Source organism: Sus scrofa, chromosome 13 (assembly GCF_054392235.1).
Source record: "Sus scrofa isolate SSC_HxYL_T2T_F1_AM1 chromosome 13, Sscrofa_HxYL_maternal_Yorkshire_Landrace_v2.0, whole genome shotgun sequence".
Taxonomy (NCBI): Eukaryota; Metazoa; Chordata; class Mammalia; order Artiodactyla; family Suidae; genus Sus; species Sus scrofa.
In genome coordinates this window covers 204742615-204761546 of record NC_139395.1, presented here as the reverse complement: position 1 = coordinate 204761546, position 18932 = coordinate 204742615, and the positions used below count along the sequence as shown (strand labels likewise).

Genomic DNA, 18932 nt, shown 5'->3' with positions numbered 1-18932 from the left:
ATTCAGAGAAGCAGAGTTTTCTAAACATAAATATTTATTCTAAATCATTTATCTATCTACATAAAACCATGTAAAAGAAACAGAAAAATCACCAAGATCAGATCAAAGATGAGAATATACATCACACTGAAATTATTTACACTCTTCATCAAAAAGCCTTCCTCAAGATGATCTCAGAGATCGTCATAATTTACTCATCTAACATCCATTTTTGAACAAAACTGCCTTGACTTTGTAATGCTTCTTCTTAAAGACGGTTAAATTTTCAGCGGAACGATAGCTGTCCTGTGTCACAACTAAACCAAATCATTAACACATCTATAAATATAGCTCTCAACATAAGACTTACAGTGTAAAAGGTCCTAATTCAGCCCTTTGGATAACCATTCATCACTCATCTGTTGCTATTCCCTATGCAAATGCTGTTCTTTACCTCTCAGACAAGAGTTAGACTTTCCAGTCTCTATTCCTTCAGCCGATCTATGCCCATCTTCCCATCTAGACTGGATGCTTCTCTCCTGAATTGAAACTGTACCCACTAGCAGTGATCTGTGTACTGAGGCCTGGGCTCCCATCACAGTTCTGCTTAGGAAGCCACGCCAGGATCCAATTCCAGACCCAGAGCTGGAGAGGGCTGGAAAACTAAAAGGAGATCTGAATCCTACTCTCAGATGGGAGCTTTTCCCTTGGGGGTCCCTGAGTTTGGGAATTTAAACAATTATACAAGATGAGCCTCAGACAGACCTGGGTTCTGATCTTAGTATTCACTTACTGGCTAAATGAATATGGTAAATGACTCGAGCAACTTGATCACTGATTTCTTCATATTTAAATGAGATACCCTCACCTACCACTTCATGGGGTTGCTATGAGGATTAAAGGAAATGCTTTGAACAAGCACAATGCCTGAAACATAGTTGACTTTTCAGTAAAGACAATACTCTTTAACCCAGATCCCTAGTTCTGAGCATTCTCCCCAAGAACTATCTCTCTTGAAAAGTCCCTGCTTTATATTTGCTGTATATTTTCCCCCAAGCTTTATAAAATTTCCCCCAAATTTTGTAAAAATGATATTGTTCATTTGTGACTATAAATGAACAAGTGCCCTAGCTTAAAAAGAGGCAAAAGCCAATCACTACCACACAGTACAGGTGTTACTGGCCTGTAACATCAGTTCCTCAGCCCTGATTTTCAGAATGGAGTTTGGTTTGTTTTCTGGGAACTCTTAAGATAGAAGGCAGAAAACAAAAAGAAAGAAATTTTTGAAAGACCAGTCCAAGACCACATATGCAGTCTAAATCCATAGTCCTCTGTAGCCCTCAAACCCTGGCCTTGCACGAAGCATGCCGAGCCCCAAAAGGCAAAGCTCTGGGACACATGGAGGTATTTTATGGAGAAATACCTTAGGGAATTAAAGAAATGAGGCAATTCTTTTTCCTAAAGAAAATCCTCAGCAAACAAAGCTTTGTGCCTTTGGTGACAGAAGACATATTCATATGTAGGACAACACAGAGATGGTACTACTGGAACATTTCCTAATGAATTATCCTCCACAAGTACTGTAGGACCTAGAGGAAATTTCTTTTTTCTTTCTTTCTTTTTTTCAATTATAGCTGATTTACAATGTTTCTTCAATTTGTGTTGTACAGCAGAGGGACCCAAGCACACACAGTTCCCTGTCCTGTACAGCAGATAAGGGGAACGGCAGGAAGGTGGGTAACCTAATACAAAAATCTAAAGAGGAAGTTCTGTTTAATACTGCTTCTCCTTGCTAGATCTAGATCACTGAGGAACAGATGACAGATGCTGGGTTAATAAATACCTTTCAGAAATATGCTGTAAGGAGTTCCCATTGTAGCTCATGGTAATGAACCCAACTAGTATCCATGAGGATGCAGGTTCAATCCCTGGCCTTGCTCAGTAGGTTAAGAACTCAGTGTTGCTGTGAGCTGTGATGCACATCACAGACACAGCTCGGATCTGGTGTTGCTATGGTGTAGGCTGGCAGCTGCAGCTCTGATTTGATCCCTAGCCTGGGAACTTCCATATGCCTGGGATGTAGCCCTAAAAAGCCAAAAAAAAAATAAGTATGCTGTAGATGTCACTCTATAACAGGGATCAGAGAACCCAGACCACACTCAAAAGAGCTTGTCCTGAGAAGCGAGGCTTGTGAATTACAGAAAGTCCACCGGAAATAGCCTTACACATCATACTACCACTACCCACTCCCGGATTCTGAACTGAGCACTGGATTTCCAATGCAGATGGGATTTCCTTGCCAGCAGAGCAAAGATGCTCTGGGGTTTGATACTTTTGAAAACAAAACAATTGCAGAGCAGAGCTCTTCTGAAGAAGACCCGTTCTACAGCAAGGGAATGGGAAGATACATAAGATTCCTCTGCCTCCTTTGCTAGGAAATGTCTCTGAAGGAGCTTTAATATTTGAGAAGCACTAGAAGAATCAGAAAAAAACAAAACAAAACAAAAAAAACAACCAAGTGCTGATCTCCGGGAGACAGTGAAAACCATGAATTTGAGAAAAACTAAACTGTAGTCTAAACACTGTCCCTCTTCTATTCTTGGGAGTTCCTACAAGAAAACATTTCAGTAAACATGACTCACATGTTAGGAATCTGAAACAACTCAGAATTTACCTTACTCGTATGAAAAGCTCTGCAGAGAAGAAAACCTGTGAAGCCAAGGACAAACCTTCAACCAGAATATTCAATTTATTTATCTAATAGGAACTGAAACTGGAAATAAACCCTGTAAACGTAATGAAAAGCAATAAGACTTTCAGATATTTTTTTCCTGCTAATATTTAAAAGAACCCAACGCAAGAGAGACACTACCAATAAAAACAACATAGGAAAGCCTCTCTACAGAGCTCATTTCTTATTTAACAGCAGATGAAAACCCTAAGCATTAAATGACTCTGAAAAAATCCCTCCACCAAAGCTGTCCCCTTATTGGGTACAGAGTAGAATGAAATGTTACCCATTACATTTCATCCATAGCCACTATGAAAACAAAGTCAGAGAGTCCCATTCACACGTTCTGAAAAAAGTGTGAGTTTAGCTAGCATTTACAATTTATATAACAGCGTTAGGAAATGGGTTACTGGAAGATACTTTAACAGTCACTGAGATACAAGATAGATCAAAATTCAAACAAAATAACTTATGTCCATTTAGGCTCTGTTGTTGGACAGCCTTAATCATTACAATAATGTCTGTGGAACAACACTATAACCAGTCCAATTCAAGATGGTGGGTTCATACTTACAATTTCCCTTTCTCCCTTAAAATCCCATTGAATTAAAAGACATTTAAAAAGATTTAATCTCAAAAATGATGAGAATGAGAGAGAAGCTATCCATGAACAAATACTCTTAAATTTCTAGAAGATGAGCACAAATGAAAGAACTGATTGATGAAACAGAAGTCAGCTACTAGAACATTTATATGCAAAGAGCTAAATGCAGGGCACAGAATCTTTCTAAGCTTCCGTTTCCTATATGAATAAGGAAAGTAATGATTTGCAGCATTAGCACAAGATTGAATGAAACTATACATATAAAGTTCTCAGTACAGCTTTACACAATTAACAAATGTTAATCATTATTACTATCATCAATGATAATTAAGATGAAATCAAAGTTATAAAAAAATAAATTAAACTTAAGTTACAATGCAAATAGAAAATAATTTCAACTTTATACATTTTCGAAGAAGTTCCAGATGACTCCAGAGAATCTCTCCCCGAGGAACCCGCTGAAAAAAGTCTTCTTGGTTGAGACTACACAGTTCTCTTCCGGAAATATTCAGTGTAGTGAGGTCTATGTCGGTCATGCTGAATTCCTTCATTACCCAAACCACCCAGTGCAGGACCTGGTCTGTGGACCACTGTATGGGATCTAAAGAGAAAAATATTACTGTTGGTCTAGTTGCAACTTAAATATTATCTAAATTTACAGTCAACTTGTCAACACACATACATATAAACATGCATATAAAATCCAGGCAGGTTTTTCTCTCCCTCAAGTGAAATAAATTTAATATATGAAATAAAAAAGGTTATTTTTTCTTCTGAAATGGTTGCACTCACAGCACACAGAAGCCAGGGACTGAATCCAAGCCTTGGCTGGGAACTATGTAGTAGCTGTGGCAACGCCAGACCTTTTAACCCACTGCATGCCAGGCTGGGGATCAAATCCATGCCTCCACAGCAACCCAAGCTGCTGCAGTCTTAATCCACTGCACCGCAGCAGGAACTCCATGAAATAAAAAGATTCATATGCTCTATTTACTCCTTCGTTCCTTGTCAATTTCTTAATCTAAATTTTTGATGGATTCATTTGTTTCTACATCAGTTACTCTGAAATTTAATAAGAAAAACAAAATGCAAAACTGCTCTCTACTGGGCCAAATGGAAGAATTAAAATACATGATTACCTTGGAGAAAATGGAGTAAGTTATCCAAGTTTTAAAAATTTTGTAGTAATGAGTTGATGCATTAAAAAAAAAAAAAAACAAAACTCTAAGGAGTTTCTAGGGTGCAAGACATATTCTCCAAAATAATTTTTCCTCATTTTTTCTTCTTGTAAAAATCTACTTGCTTCTGAACTTACCCTTATGATGGCAACTTACAATAAAACATGCTAATTGCATGACTACTCAGCTGTCTTCCCCTATAAGATCTTGAGGTCTTATTTAAATATAAGCATTGTGTCTTATAAAGCACTGAATTTTCAGAGCTTACCACATGCTTTGTGCATACTTCATTAAATTTATAAAAGGTGAATCCAAATAGCTTCATTTTCTTCATCATTTTTTACTATCTAATAAATGCACAAATGAAAAAGATGGCCAACATGTATGAATACTTCATTATTGGCACCTAATACAGCATTCTTCTCACAGAATTTTAATAAATACTAGCTGAATTAATTTTGGAGTAGGTATTTCTTCATGGAGAAGTTAATCCACCTAAATAGTATTGATTATATGCCCCCAAGATACATGCTATTCAATAAGAAAATAAGTGGGAAAAATAACATTTAGGTACTCATCAAGAGCCAATTTATAGCAAAAATGAATCAAACATAAGAATACAGGAAGGAGGAGTTCCCTTCGTGGCTCAGTGGTTAACGAACCCAACTAGGATGCATGAGGATTCAGGTTTGATCCCTGGCTTTGCTCAGTGGGTTAAGGATTCGGTGTTGCTCTGAGCTGTGGTATATACGTTGCAGACGTGGCTTGGATTCCGAGTTGCTATGGCTATAGCCTAGGCTGGCAGCTGTAGATCTGATTCAACACCCAGCCTGGGAACTTCCATATGCCATAGGTGTGGCCCTGGAAAGCTAAAAAAAAAACCAAACAAACCAAAAAAAAACCAGGAATGAGAGCCACAGAATCGATTTTTGTTTGTTTTTTCACAAAGAAGTTCAGGAAGATTCTGAGAAGATGACAGGAAAATTTAAAAAACTTCTCTCAATGTACACATAAAACAAACACAAACAAAACAAAAAAGCCCACCATTAAAAGGAACTGGAGGGCAAAAGCAAAAATTCATGGGCATTTATAACCACGTGATCTGATATCCCCATGGAACCCAAAATACACACAGCTGAAGACAAAGCAGTAAGAGCCACAAGCCTTGCCTGGTATGAGCATCTGTGCAGGAGAGAAAGCAAAGAAGGAAGCAAAGGGACATCTGACCCATTCTCTATCCTGAACATGGGAAAACCTCAACAACAGCCAGGAAGTACTCTTTGAAAGCACAAAGGGCCAAGCTGAAGGAGCAGCTCAAAGCAGTTTTGCCCAATCCAACAGCAGTGGAGTATAAAGGTCCAGGGTAAGCTTTAAAGGTGATGCAGCAGTATATCACCTATGAGATTTTCAAACTAAGTCAAGGATCACTTTCAGAAGAAAAGACCAAAATAAGGAAAAACTGGTGGGAGTGGAATTGAAACTGAGTAGTACAGGAACATCAAGGAAAGGGAAAGAGGAGATCCAGATAAAAGTGGAGTAAGGAAAGGCAGGAACTATGAAAGCAAGAGGCTCTTTTTTTTTTTCCTTTTTGGACCACACCCATGGCATATGGAAGTTCCTGGGCCAGGGACTGATCTAAGCCACATCTGTGACTGATGCCACAGCTGGGGCAACACCAGATGCTTAACCCACTGGGCTGGGCCAGGGATGAAACTGGTGTCTCCACAGAAACAAGCGAGATCGTTAACCCATTGAAGTGGGAATTCCCAAGATGCTCTATTTTTAATACTACTTGAAAACAAGAGAAGGAGTTCTAGAAAGTTAGAAAACCTATCCTGAACCAAACTTCAAAGTTCAAAGAAGCCTACTGTACACACACATGAACAAAAAGTATCAAAAAACTAGGGGAGGAGTTCCTGTCATGCCTCAGTGGTTAACAAATCCGACTGGAAACCATGAGGTTGCGGGTTTGATCCCTGGCCTTTCTCAGTGGGTTAAGGATCTGGCGTTGCCATGAGCTGTGGTGTAGCTCACAGATGCGGCTTGAATCCCGCGATGCTGTGGCTGTGGCTGTGGCTGGCGGCTACAGCTCTGATTACATCCCTAGCCTGGGAACCTCCATGTGCCGTGGGAGCGGCACTAGAAAAGGCAAAAAGACCAAAAAAAGGGGGGGGGGGGAATAGATTTGGTCCACCTTTTTTCTTAAATAACATCAGAACTTCCAGTTTAACCTAATTAACTGCCATGAATGTTTTCCTCTAAGTTCCCGGTAAAAGGATAGTAAAGAGATTTTCAAAAGATGTAAACTCCTAGGAACATGGATGCAAAACAACAGAAATGGATGAGAGATTTCAAGTAATTTTTTGGAAGACAATAAGTAGAGTGAAAAATCAAGTGGAAAAAAAAAAAGCGATAACCTAATCCCTGACTCAGGAACTCCATATGCCCCAGGGCAACCCCCCCAAAAAGGCTATGACCTAAAATATCTATTAAGGAGGAAACCAATTAAAAAGTGGAGCATCCCTCCTGCTACTAGCTCAGGCCATGGTGGTTCCATGTTGTAGACAGAAAACGAGGAGATTAAAATATGTGTTGTGGTTAGAATCTCCAGAGCCTCTCCTTCATTCTTAGGAGCCAACTGAATGGAAGCATCCCCTCACACGTAGGCATCAGGACACTTTAGATCAAGGAGAAATACAAAGTGGAAGCTAAGAGAACAGATGCCAGTAAGAAAAGTCTACAAACAGAAGAGTGAGACCCTCCTACCCCTCCTCCCACCACTTTGCACTTCCAGAATGCAGATACACATCGACCCTAAATCTTCACCGCAGCCTTCTACTCCTGACAGGTGTTTGGCCAATTCTCAAGAGAAGCTGAAGAGACCCAGAAGAAAGATCTATATATACTGACACTTGAAAATATTTTAATTAAATGACCAACACCTTTTTTTACCAGAGTATAGTCAACCAACCCCTTCCAGACTTTAATTAGGTTTAAAGTTATTCACTCTTAAATATGAGAAGATGGTTAAAAACAATCAGGTATTTGAGAGACTAAAAAACAAACCACTAGACAAACAAAAGTAAACAGAAAAACAAAACCCAGAGAAAGTAGAAGTAATGCCATAATAAACTAAACAAACCAAAAAAATCAAAAACTAATAACCCCCTCTCCACTGAAATCAACATACTCAGAGAAGAGAAAACATGATCAAAATGCTATGGAAAAGGAACAACCAGAATGAAGAACCCTCGTAAACTGAAAATAAAAATCAGAGAGGCTGCAATAAAACAACAAGAAAATTCGGCAGAAAGTAATACAATTAGATATGGAGATGAAAAATAAGGAAGGAAACAAAATGCAGAGGATCAACCCGGAAGATTCAACAGGAGTTCTATTAACAAGAACAAAGAAACACAGAAAGCAATTATAATGAAGGAAAACTCCCGGAACTGAAGCCTACAATGGTCTGGATAAGCAACTGTCCAAAAGACAGTTCAGGCCACTATGTAATTTTTACATTTTCTAATAGCTACATTAAAAAGGTAAAGAACTAGATGAAATTCATTTCAATAAAAATGTCATTTATTACATCGAAATGTTATCATTTCAACATGTAATCAACATAAAAAATGTATACGATTTTATATCATTCTCTTTTTGTCTTGGCCGTTTTACTCTTAGAGAACACTGCAATTCAAACCAGGCATATTTTGAGTGCTCACATGGGACTAGTGGCTACCGCACTGGCTAAGTACAGGGCTGGATTGAGATGCTACACTAAAAAGCCCTGAGCAAATTAAGAAGATCCACACTGTGACGGAACCGAGAAAAAGACGAGATCCTGAACAGCTCTTCTCATTCTTTGAGGAATAGCTAGGTCTCCTGCTTCAAACTGGACTCTTATCTTGTTATGCTCCAATGAACCCCTCTCCTTGCTTCCCGAATCTCTCCTTCTCCCACTAGTTCCACATCATTTATCTACAAATACACTCACACCACCAACTCCTGGACCTTCAATATTTTTTATTTGTCCCCCCAGCACTCTTCCACTTACCTCTGAAAAAAGCTAATACTCAAATTTCTCCATTTCTACAATATTTATTTCCTGTAATTCAGCTTTGTCTCTCCAACTCAACAGTTACTTTTATCTATATCTACCAATGAGCCTCTGATCACCAAATTTAGTAAGATACTACTCAGTCAGCATTTTTGACTTTCTAGGCAGCGTCAAGATTTTTGACCACCTAAAAGTCTTTCTTGGGGTTCCCATCGTGGCTTAGCAGAAATGAATCTGACTAGGATCCATGAGGATGCAGGTTCGATCCCTGGCCTCACTCAGTGGGTTAAGGATCTGGAGTTGCCGTGAGCTGTGGTGCAGGTTGCAGATGTGGCTTGGATCTGGTGTGGCTGCGGCGTACGGCTCCGATTCAACCTAGCCTGGGAACTTCCATATACCATCCATGGGTGTGGCCCTAAAAAAAAAAAAAAAATTCTTTCTCAAATTCAGAGACACTATATACAGTTCTTACTTTCCTTCTTTCTCTCCAGCTATTCCATGTCTCTGCTCTTCCTGTTCCTCAACCCTAAACGTTGACAAGGTCCAGCATCGTGTTCTTTTCCATTTTACTCTCTTCCATCAGACTACATCTACTTTTATGACTTACAAATCCAATGTCCCAAATAACATCATTATCTCTAGTCTAAATCTTGTGTACCCGAAACTACTTTCTGGCGACTTCCAGTTGAGTATATATTACTTCAAAATCAAGAATTATCAACACTTTCCTTTCCAACCAAAAATCCAAAAATCTTTCCTGCACTAGAAAGATTTCCTGTACTAGACTTTCCAACGCCCCCTGCCCCACTAAAGTTTGGAACACATGGAGTGTCTTTCCCATGTACCACTGAAAGCCCAGCATTTACCATGGTGCCTCACTCAGGAAATAGATAACAAAGACATAATCAATTCTTATCAATATTATTCTTGCGTAGTCATCCAAGCTTGAGAAATTAGATCAGCATTTGAATCCCCTCTACCCCCACACAATCCATCAGTTGCTCAGTCCTGTCACTGTTTTGATCCACCTCTTCCTTTCTACTCCCACAGAAATCACCTCGTCTAGGCTAACCTAAATATTATCATTAAGTCACACCTAAACCACCTAACTTATGCCACACTGCGCTGCCACATTCGCTTTCAACTGTCACTTCCATCAATCAAAAACGGTTCTATAATGCTACAGAATAATTCCTTCCCCACTCACTGTATGTTCTCATGCTCACGCACAGCATACTCCCACGTCTCAGCTTTGCACATACATTTCCTATCTGGAAGGTCGTCCTCTGCCCAACAGTTTCCTTGTCTATAATAAACCCCCAACTTCCCCCCACCGCCCTGCGCCCAGGCCATTATGATCCCTTTGAGACTGTAATTCTCAGTTTCCTTTATACCGGTTATTGATAGCTTAAAAACATGTTATCTTTATGTCAATTATCTCCTTTCATCTATCTTCTTGCTCTTCAACTACACTGTGAACACTTTGAGAGCAAAATTTTTTTAGTATGTTTGTATTCCCAGCACCATCACATATACAGACCCAAACCCCCCAAAAAAACAACAGCAAAAAAAAAAAAAAACAGGAAAATCAATATATTACCTAAATATCCTGCATCTAAAATAGATAACTTACTCACCCTAGTGTTTTCTATGTCAAGCTTAATTCTTATTATTCTCCCTAACATCATTATTATGTATTTTATTACCATAGGGTATCCCAAGACGTTCTTGCTCTTTCCTATAACCCTCAAGTGCAGCAGCCCATCGTGTCACTTGTTCTGAGGTTTCATCTGAAATAGTTGTAATGTGTTTTGTGCCATCAAGAGTTATCACTTGAGCTTCCTCAACAAGATGTGCTTCTGCTTCAGCATGGTGGGCATCTGGATCAATAACTACTTCAACTGTTTCTGCCGGTTTAACAATTTCCAGGATGTTTAGCTTTGGTTCGATTCCTTAATAGTAAATTGGAGAGAAAATAAAAAAGCATATTTAAGTCAGAACATGAATGAAAGTCACTAACAACATTTAGATTAGTTTATGTGTTCATACATTCTCAAATGGTAGAACAAAACCCATTTTAAATATTCTTGGCATTATGTCTAGACAACTTAAAAGATGAAAAAAAAAAAAAAAAAGAGAAATCTGTTATCTTCCTAGGGCTGCACCCGCAGCATATGGAGGTTCCCAGGCTAGGGGTCGAATCTGAGCTGCAGCCACTGGCCTACGCCACAGCCACAGCAACTCAGGATCCAAGCCGCATCTGCAACCTACATCACAGCTCTTGGCAACGCCGGATCCTTAACCCACTGAGAGAGGCCAGAGATCGAACCCATGTCTTTGTGGATGCTACTCAGATTCGTTAACCTCTGAGCCACAGGGGAACTCCTTAACAGATTTCTATTAAATGATAAAAATAACAATTCAACAGAACTTTGGTAGATCAGATAACAGTATTATATAAACATTAATTTCCTTATTTTGATAATTGTGATCATATAAAAGAATTCCTTGTTTGACATTCCTGGCACGGCTCAGCAGAAATGAATGATTAATATCCTAAGGACACAGGTTCGATCCCTGGTCTCGCTCAGTGAGTTAAGAATCAAGTGTTGCCATGAGCTGTGGTGTGGGTCACAGATGTGGCTCAGATCTGGTGGTTGCTGTAGCTGTGGCACAGACCAGCAGCTACAGCTCTGATTCAACCCTAGCCTGGGAACTTCCATATGCTGCAAAAAAAAAAAAAAAAAAAAAAAAAATTCCTTGTTTTTGGAAACCACACACACCACTGTATTTAGCTAAAGAGATTGTGTCTGAATCTTATTTTTATTTTACTTTTATTTATTTACTTATTTATTTTTACAGCTGCCCCTGCGGCACATGGAAGTTCCCAGGCTAGGGGTCGAAAGGGAGCTGCAGCTGCAGGCCTACACCACAGCCATGACCACATGGAGGCCAACCTGCATCTGCAGCCCATGCCACAGCCTGAGGCAATGTCAGATCCTTGATCCACAGAGCGAGGCTAAGGATCAAACCCACATCCTCATGGAGACTACACTGGGTTCTTAACCTGATGAGCCACAATGGGAACTCCAGTATCTTATTTTTCAACACGTCAGAAAACTAATGTGAGGATGAAGGGGAGAGAGAATAAAGCAAGTGTAATGAAAGTTAACATTTGGGGAAGCTGGACGAAGGACATCCAACAACTCTTTTACTACACTTGCAACTTTTCTCTACGTCTAAAACACTTTAAGACCCCCACCACCACACATGCACACATACATACACACCCCATTGACAAACACCAGTAAAAAAAGTACCAGTGTAGAATAGAAAATAAAAACTAAACCAGAGAGGGCAAATATGAGTAGCTACCTAACTTCAGAACTTTAAAAAGTCTTTCTAAGCAAACTAAAATTACTTATTGACTGCTTTTTTTTTTTTTTTTTTTTTTGCCTTTTCTAGGGCTGCACCCACGGCATATGGAGGTTCCCAGGCTAGGGGTCTAATTGGAGCTGTAGCCGCCGGCCTACACCACAGCCACAGCAACACAGGATCCGAGCCGCATCTGCGACCTACACCACAGCTCATGGTAACGCCGGATCCTTAACCCACTGAGAAAGGCCAGGGATCGAACCAGCAGCCTCACGGTTCCCAGTTGGATTCGTTAACCACTGAGCCACGACGGGAACTCCTTGACTGCTTTTCCTTTAAGGAAACAAAGTACATGTTTTGAAAATAAAGACACTGAATTTAAGTTAAATTCACATCATTAAATTCTCATTTTCGACTGAAGAAAAACCCAAATCCTTAGGATATTTAAAAGAGAAAAAACTCTTCTTTACAAAATAACCTCAGATACTTAGGTTAAAATGACAGCTCTAAGAAACTATCATACAACTTAACAGCTAATGTTTGCTCACTGATTCAGTTACAATCTGTATCAAAAGTTAATTTAAGTGCTTTGAAAGAAAAAACAAAACTCAAGTGTAATACTGTGAAGTTCAATCATAAAAACAATTCAATTCAATTGTGGAACCAGTATTATAAGAAAATATACTGTTATCACTTATTAGGTAATATAAAAGAAATCACTTTTTTTCAAATATACATGAAAAAAAATCATAATTTTTCAGAAAAAAAAATTTCCCCTAAACCTCCATTCAAATTTCGTCAACCATTCGTAAACGCACTTGAATTGAGAGGTCACTAAGCTTTTAAAGATAGAAAAAAAGACTGATTTTCTTTCTTATTTCCAACAACAGTAAATCCTGGGGAAATTAAGGTGGATAATTACCATTTTCATAATCTGAACAAAACTTTGGTTGGAGAAACATAATTGTCAGCAATATAATACATTCAGAGATTAAAATCAGTCTAAAACTCCAGTCAGAAATTTCAAAGGCTCATTTTAAAAAACTAAAACTCAATGTACCAAAAATGGTTTCCTAATTTTCTATCTTGTGTACTTACACAGATTTGTAAAAACACTGTGAGAGATATGGCTCACTGGGTCACTCCATACCCTTGGCAAATTCCTCTCTCTGTGCTAAGCTACACAGACTAGATTGCTTTGCAGACAGGATTCCAGGTGTGATTTAGGCATGCATCTTCTATTTGGAAATGAGCTAAGAGGGGACAAGCATATACATGGCATCCATTTTTTGGCTAATGTGGTTCACGGAAAAGGCAGCATGGTTCCAAGTTATCAGCTATAGGGGTGGCTTTCAGATTTGCCATTTTCCAGATCCTAGCAGAGCAGCAGCTTACTTGGCAGTGCTGTTCTGCAGTGTGGCTAAGCCATTCTCAGAAAGTCCATTAGAACCTCCCCTTCCAACCCTCCCTAGGATCCTGTTATTTACTACCCTACACTATATCCTTTCTTGTAGTAGGCAGAATGTATTATACTAATTGCTTCACCCTGACAGATAAAACAGTTAAATCAAAAGCATGAATATTTGGCTATAACATCACCTTAATTAATTTAGATAAGCATCTAAAGCTTATAAAAGTTCCTATATTAAAAACATGAGCTAAACTTTTAAATAACAACACTGAAAGTATCTTACCTTGGTAAGAAATTACCTGTACACTAAGCTGTACAGTTCCATCTGTCTTTACTCCTTGGTCAAATAAACTTCGTTCTGGATCCAGCTAAATATGGGTAAAATGAATAAGATTGTTTTAGCTCAGTCATCTGGTTTAATACAAATGGATATGCCAGCAGGACTTAATTACTGAGGCATACTAATTAAATTATAAAAACACATTTAATTTTTCAAGTTGTCATATCATTTAATTCTTTGCCAAAGCTGAAACTAGTTGAACCAATGTGGTAGCAATTAAGGACAACACAAACAACATTTATTTTAAGTAGTGTTTTTTCCCTAGCTCTGGAGTCTAGTTTACAATTTTTAATGATGCCAAAAGGCAATTTTTTTTTTGTAAAAGTATTTAAAATAGAAGATAATGCAATTTACCTGCCATGGATAGGTAAGAGTGTTTTATTAATGGGGAAAATTTATATACATTTATTTACATAATTTTTGCCATATGTCCCTTATACAACCAATGATACACATTTAAGATGAGTGTTAATTCTAAATTTCCGATCATAAAGGACTTATAACCTTAGTACCTAACCTAGCTATGAGTATCTTTAATCACAATTCTATATCCTTTCAATACTAGTGTCTTGAACACATTTCACACAAATGGCAAATTGATGACAAAAAGTTAATTCTAACTTTTAGACATTTTATCGCAAGTTTAGAAATGGGCTCCCATTGTAATTATTTTAAATAATGTATACTCTGAGTCTGCATATTATATAGCTGGAGGTACAAAGCTCCTCCCACCTTCATTCTCAAGAATTCAGCTAACACTTTAGTCATGGTACAAACATATTTTCTCATATTAAAAATGTCATATACGTAAATCCTAAAATCTTCAGAGACTATGCCTCTAACTTAAACAGAAACAAGACAACCTGTTTAACATGAAGATGGATGAACCTTGGCAACTTCACTTAATACAACAGGCTTTGGCTGACACTTTGTTAAACATTCTACTACTTTGTTAAAAATTTCTCCCCTAACTAGTCAACACTGGTATTATCTACCAGAAACTACAGCCTGTGTAACTCTGAAAGAGGGCTCTCAGGTATTGAATTCACTAGCTAGTTCTATAAGAACTGGCACAAGAATCAAACTCAAGCACAATATTTGATCTCGGATCATATTGCTTAGAGAAGTGCAACTCAACAGTTGTTCATTAGCTTTCAGAAGTCAGCATTCATCTGAAAATACAAAAGCTTTATGACAAGAGGCAAGCATTCTGACTCCAACTGTATATCTGTATTAATTGCCAAAGAAAACAGAAGCTGCTCCCCTTACATCCTTTTTGAGAAGAAGAAAGATAGGAAGAAACACAAAAGGCCCTGTATCCAAGGCACCTCTGAATCCTATGATACTATCAATTAGCATATTTCCATTTATTCAACCAGTATTTACTGAGAACCTATCATAGGTTGGGTACTTTGCAAGTCATACTTTAATTTTGGTTAGGTCAGGTATCATAAAAACAGTAACAAAGGTCAGAGCTAAAAGGCAAGTAGGGATTGAGTTACATATGAGACTCAATTTTACATATGAGAAAATTCAGCTTAAGTCCAGTGACACTGAATTATTCAATACGACTTTCTTAAAAAGTCAGCCTCACAAATGATGAGAGTTTTGAATGTCGCAAAGACCTGGGTTCAAATTCCACTGTATCCCTTTGTAGTTATGCACTGGGAAAAATATTTTATTTCTTTAAATCTTTCTACATCTACAGAATTTCATTAAGAACGTGTTGACTTCAAAGACTGATGTGAAGAATAAATGAGACAATTTAGAAATGTTCTGCAAATATTTTTTCACTCAATGTAAACTGCCCATATAGCCACAGTTTACCAATTTTTAATAGCTCCCTTGAATTACAATTTATAGAATTTATTATTATAATACTATCTCAGGTAAAATCCTATTGCAATAAACTCCAAGAAATTTACATATATGTATATGTGTGTATATATATATGTATGTATGTATTTGAATTTTAATCCAAAATTTACTGCTAGAGCAAATAAATGTGGAAGGGAATGTAAAATCACTTGGTCAAATTATCTCTTTTTAAATATGAGGAACTGAAACACAGAGAAGCTAGTCAGAAATGAGAGCGTGAAGACACAGTTTGGCTTCCAAGGTCAATGTGCTCCTTTCTCCTATTGTTTAAGCTCCGATTCAAATGTATTTAAACTTCTCATTTTGTATTTGTCAAAGTTAAAAAAGGATGTTTGATTTATTACTTAATCTTTTAAAAATAACTTTAAATGGAGGAAATTTTGCTGAAAGAATTCTTTTATTACTAAATGCTTCTAGTTAGAGATAAAGGCAATGGCTATAGCTATAGAGATAAAAGACCAACAAAAAAAACATTTATTAGACATAAGTGCTAAAATACAAATTTCAAAAAGAAAAAAAAAATTACCTGAATATCTTGCAGGCAAATTTCATGAGCATCCAAAGAACACTGTAGTCTTGGTTCTAGTAGTTTCTTCAAATTGCCTATTGGTTCATTGATGTCTATGGCTTGGCTTATGCATTCAGCTGGGGTATAGGTTTGTTCTACAATGCTAAAGAACACAAGGTTAAAGGACACAATGTTAAAGAACATAATGGTTAATAACTACATTTCTACTCTAGATTATTAACATTACAATATGTTCAAAATAAAACTCAACCAAAACACATTCCCGGTCTTTGAAACTCATTTCTAGATTGACAGCCTTCATAATGGTAGGCTCACAGAAACAAGTTGCTAAACTGAATACTGAATCGCATGGAGAAATGCTAGCTTGAAATTTAAAGCAACCCTGCAAACAGACCTCATTATTTGTATACATGTACACGTCTGTACATATATATGTGTATAAATACACACAAATATTGCATATACAATATTTAAGGAGAAATGTCTGAATTTATATCTCCAAGTTATTTTGAAGAATTTTAGGCTCAGAAAGGGATATAAAGTCTCGAACTTTGTATGACATCTCTACTAGTCGATTTCCCTTCCCAACATAAGCACAATTTAATAATATAACTTATAAAACGTTTTCCATTTCATCTAATCTGATAACTACTACCTATAAACAGCATAGATCCACCTTAAATAAAATTGTATTATTCTTTTAAAACTCTCTACGGGCTCTTTTGCATTGTTATTTCCTAATTTGAATTCTATGGAACCATAGCTCCTTAAGGGTAAAATGTTCTGTAAGTAATCCCATACGTACTTTTGTGAATCCTTACTTGAGGCCAAACAGAAGATAGACACCAAATAATAATTGCTGAATTGGTAAATCTAGAATAAATTAAGTTTCACAACATATTTAATTTAAATATGATTTAAATCTCATTTGCAGTTGTGAAAACATTAAGTATTTAAAAATTTGTCAAGTTCCATTTTCACATAAATTCCAAGCATAATGCAATATATACATAATATTCACTTAATGAATTTAGCCTAAATTCCTTCCGACTGTTTTAAAATTTATAAAAAGATCCCTCGTGATTGAAAAAAAATAAGAGTATTTAAAAATAATAGCAAACTATTATTATTTAAGATAAAATAATTGGGTCTTTTATTTAAGTATTTTTACTAAATTCTTCAGCTATGGCACAGTGGGCTATATTTTTCTTTTTCTCTAACAATAATTTTTTAAGAGAGTAATTTCCTACATATATAAATAACTGTGTGTGTGTGTGTGTATAAAAGACTCAAAAGACCTCTCCCTTGATTCTTTTATACATATATCTGAAAATTAAGAGAAAATTAAAAGAGGCATGTAGCCTATTGTTTCTTCTGCCAGAGAAAAACAGCATAATCAAACATGTTGAAAAGCTCCATTAAAAATGTGAGGTCTTCCAGGCAGCGGCGATGAGGTATTTTAGACCTTTTCTGTCAGGAAAACATTCCTGTGCCACAGCATGGTGGGACAGGACAGGACCAAGGACAACTAAAACAGAGTTTGTCTTTTGAGCTAGAGGCAGATAGCAACTCTTGAGCAGAAGAGGTGACAGGAGTAACCCCGACCTCAGGGCATAAAAAATGGGGGAGTTGCTAATTAACTGGCATAAAATCTCTATTATGCAAGAGGAATAAGCTGTAGAGATCTGCTGTCCAACACTGTGCCTATAGTTGACAATATTGTACCATACATTCAAAGATTTGTTGAGGACATTAATGTTCTTATCACAATAAAATTTTTAAAAATTTTAGGGACTTCCTGTTGTGGCACAGTAGAAACAAATCTGACTAGTATCCATGAGGATGAGGGTTCGATCCTGGCCTTACTCAGTGGGTCAGGGACTTGGTGTTGCCATGAGCTGCGGTGTAGATTGCAGATGAGGCTCGGATCCCACTTTGCTGGGGCTGTGGCCTAGGCTGGCAGCTGTAGCTCTGATTCAACCCCTAGCCTTGGAACTTCCATATGCCACAGGAGTGGCCCTAAAAAGCAAAATAAATAAATAAATAAATAAATAAATAAATAACAAAAAATTTAAGGTCTTTGATTTCAGCTATACTCTTCACAACTGAGCAATCTACTCAATCCTGTCCATTCCCACCATACTTATTCTAAACCTCTGTTTCTCTATAGAAGTTTACTACTAGTCTTTAGCCCCTTTCAGTTTCAGCATATTAACCCTCCCTTCTCCTTTACAGACTAAAGAAGGACCATTACCCATGACCTTCCTACCCTTCTTGATGCTCAAATCTTTATATTTTACCCATATTCTCTTCTTGGATCCTGAAATCATGTCCACTGCCCTCCTTCCTTAAAGGAGGAAGTAACAGTCTGTTACTATTCCGAAACGAACACCTGTCACTACTCTGTGTGCTTAGTACCATGAGGGCTCACACAGCAGCTTGTCTCCTCAGGTACAAGATGATCTCTCCAAGGGCAAGTCACAGTCGCATTTATTCATGTACTCCTGACAGTTACTATCTGTTAATTAGTTCAGGCTGTGGATTAAACTTTTCGTGAAATAAAAATAATCAGTACTGACAAAAGGAAAAAGAATCAAACAGTGCCCTCAGGGGAAAAAATCATCACAATCAATCGCTTGATCATTATCAGCTATGCTTATTACTATCTTTAGTTTGAAAAGGTTTTTTTTCTCCCAGCTATAAACCCATTAAGTCAGAAAAAAGAGGCAATACATTACCCCCTCAAATGCTCAGGCCCATGGGAAAAAAAAAAAAAAAAAAGCCCCAAAAGAACTTTGGCTTGATTTTTAATTTTAATTAGGTATGTTGAGAATATAAAAACGGTAA

The 18932-nt window shown here is 37.4% G+C and overlaps 1 protein-coding gene across 4 annotated transcripts in view; it reads right to left on the bottom strand.

The window, feature by feature from the left end:
- GABPA (GA binding protein transcription factor subunit alpha) overlaps nucleotides 1-18932 on the bottom strand; it is a 37994-nt gene that overhangs the window by 11289 nt on the left and 7773 nt on the right. For all 4 annotated transcript variants that reach the window (XR_014825095.1, XM_021071441.2, XM_021071440.2 and 1 more), the window contains exons 3-6: nucleotides 16083-16227; nucleotides 13622-13706; nucleotides 10259-10504; nucleotides 3721-3915 (exon numbers count right to left, since the gene is read on the bottom strand). Coding sequence is in view for 3 of the 4 variants with exons in the window: in XM_021071441.2 (XP_020927100.1) it covers nucleotides 3721-3915; nucleotides 10259-10504; nucleotides 13622-13706; nucleotides 16083-16227 (671 nt within the window). In the remaining variant the exon portion in view is untranslated. The remainder of the gene's footprint in view (nucleotides 1-3720; nucleotides 3916-10258; nucleotides 10505-13621; nucleotides 13707-16082; nucleotides 16228-18932) is intronic.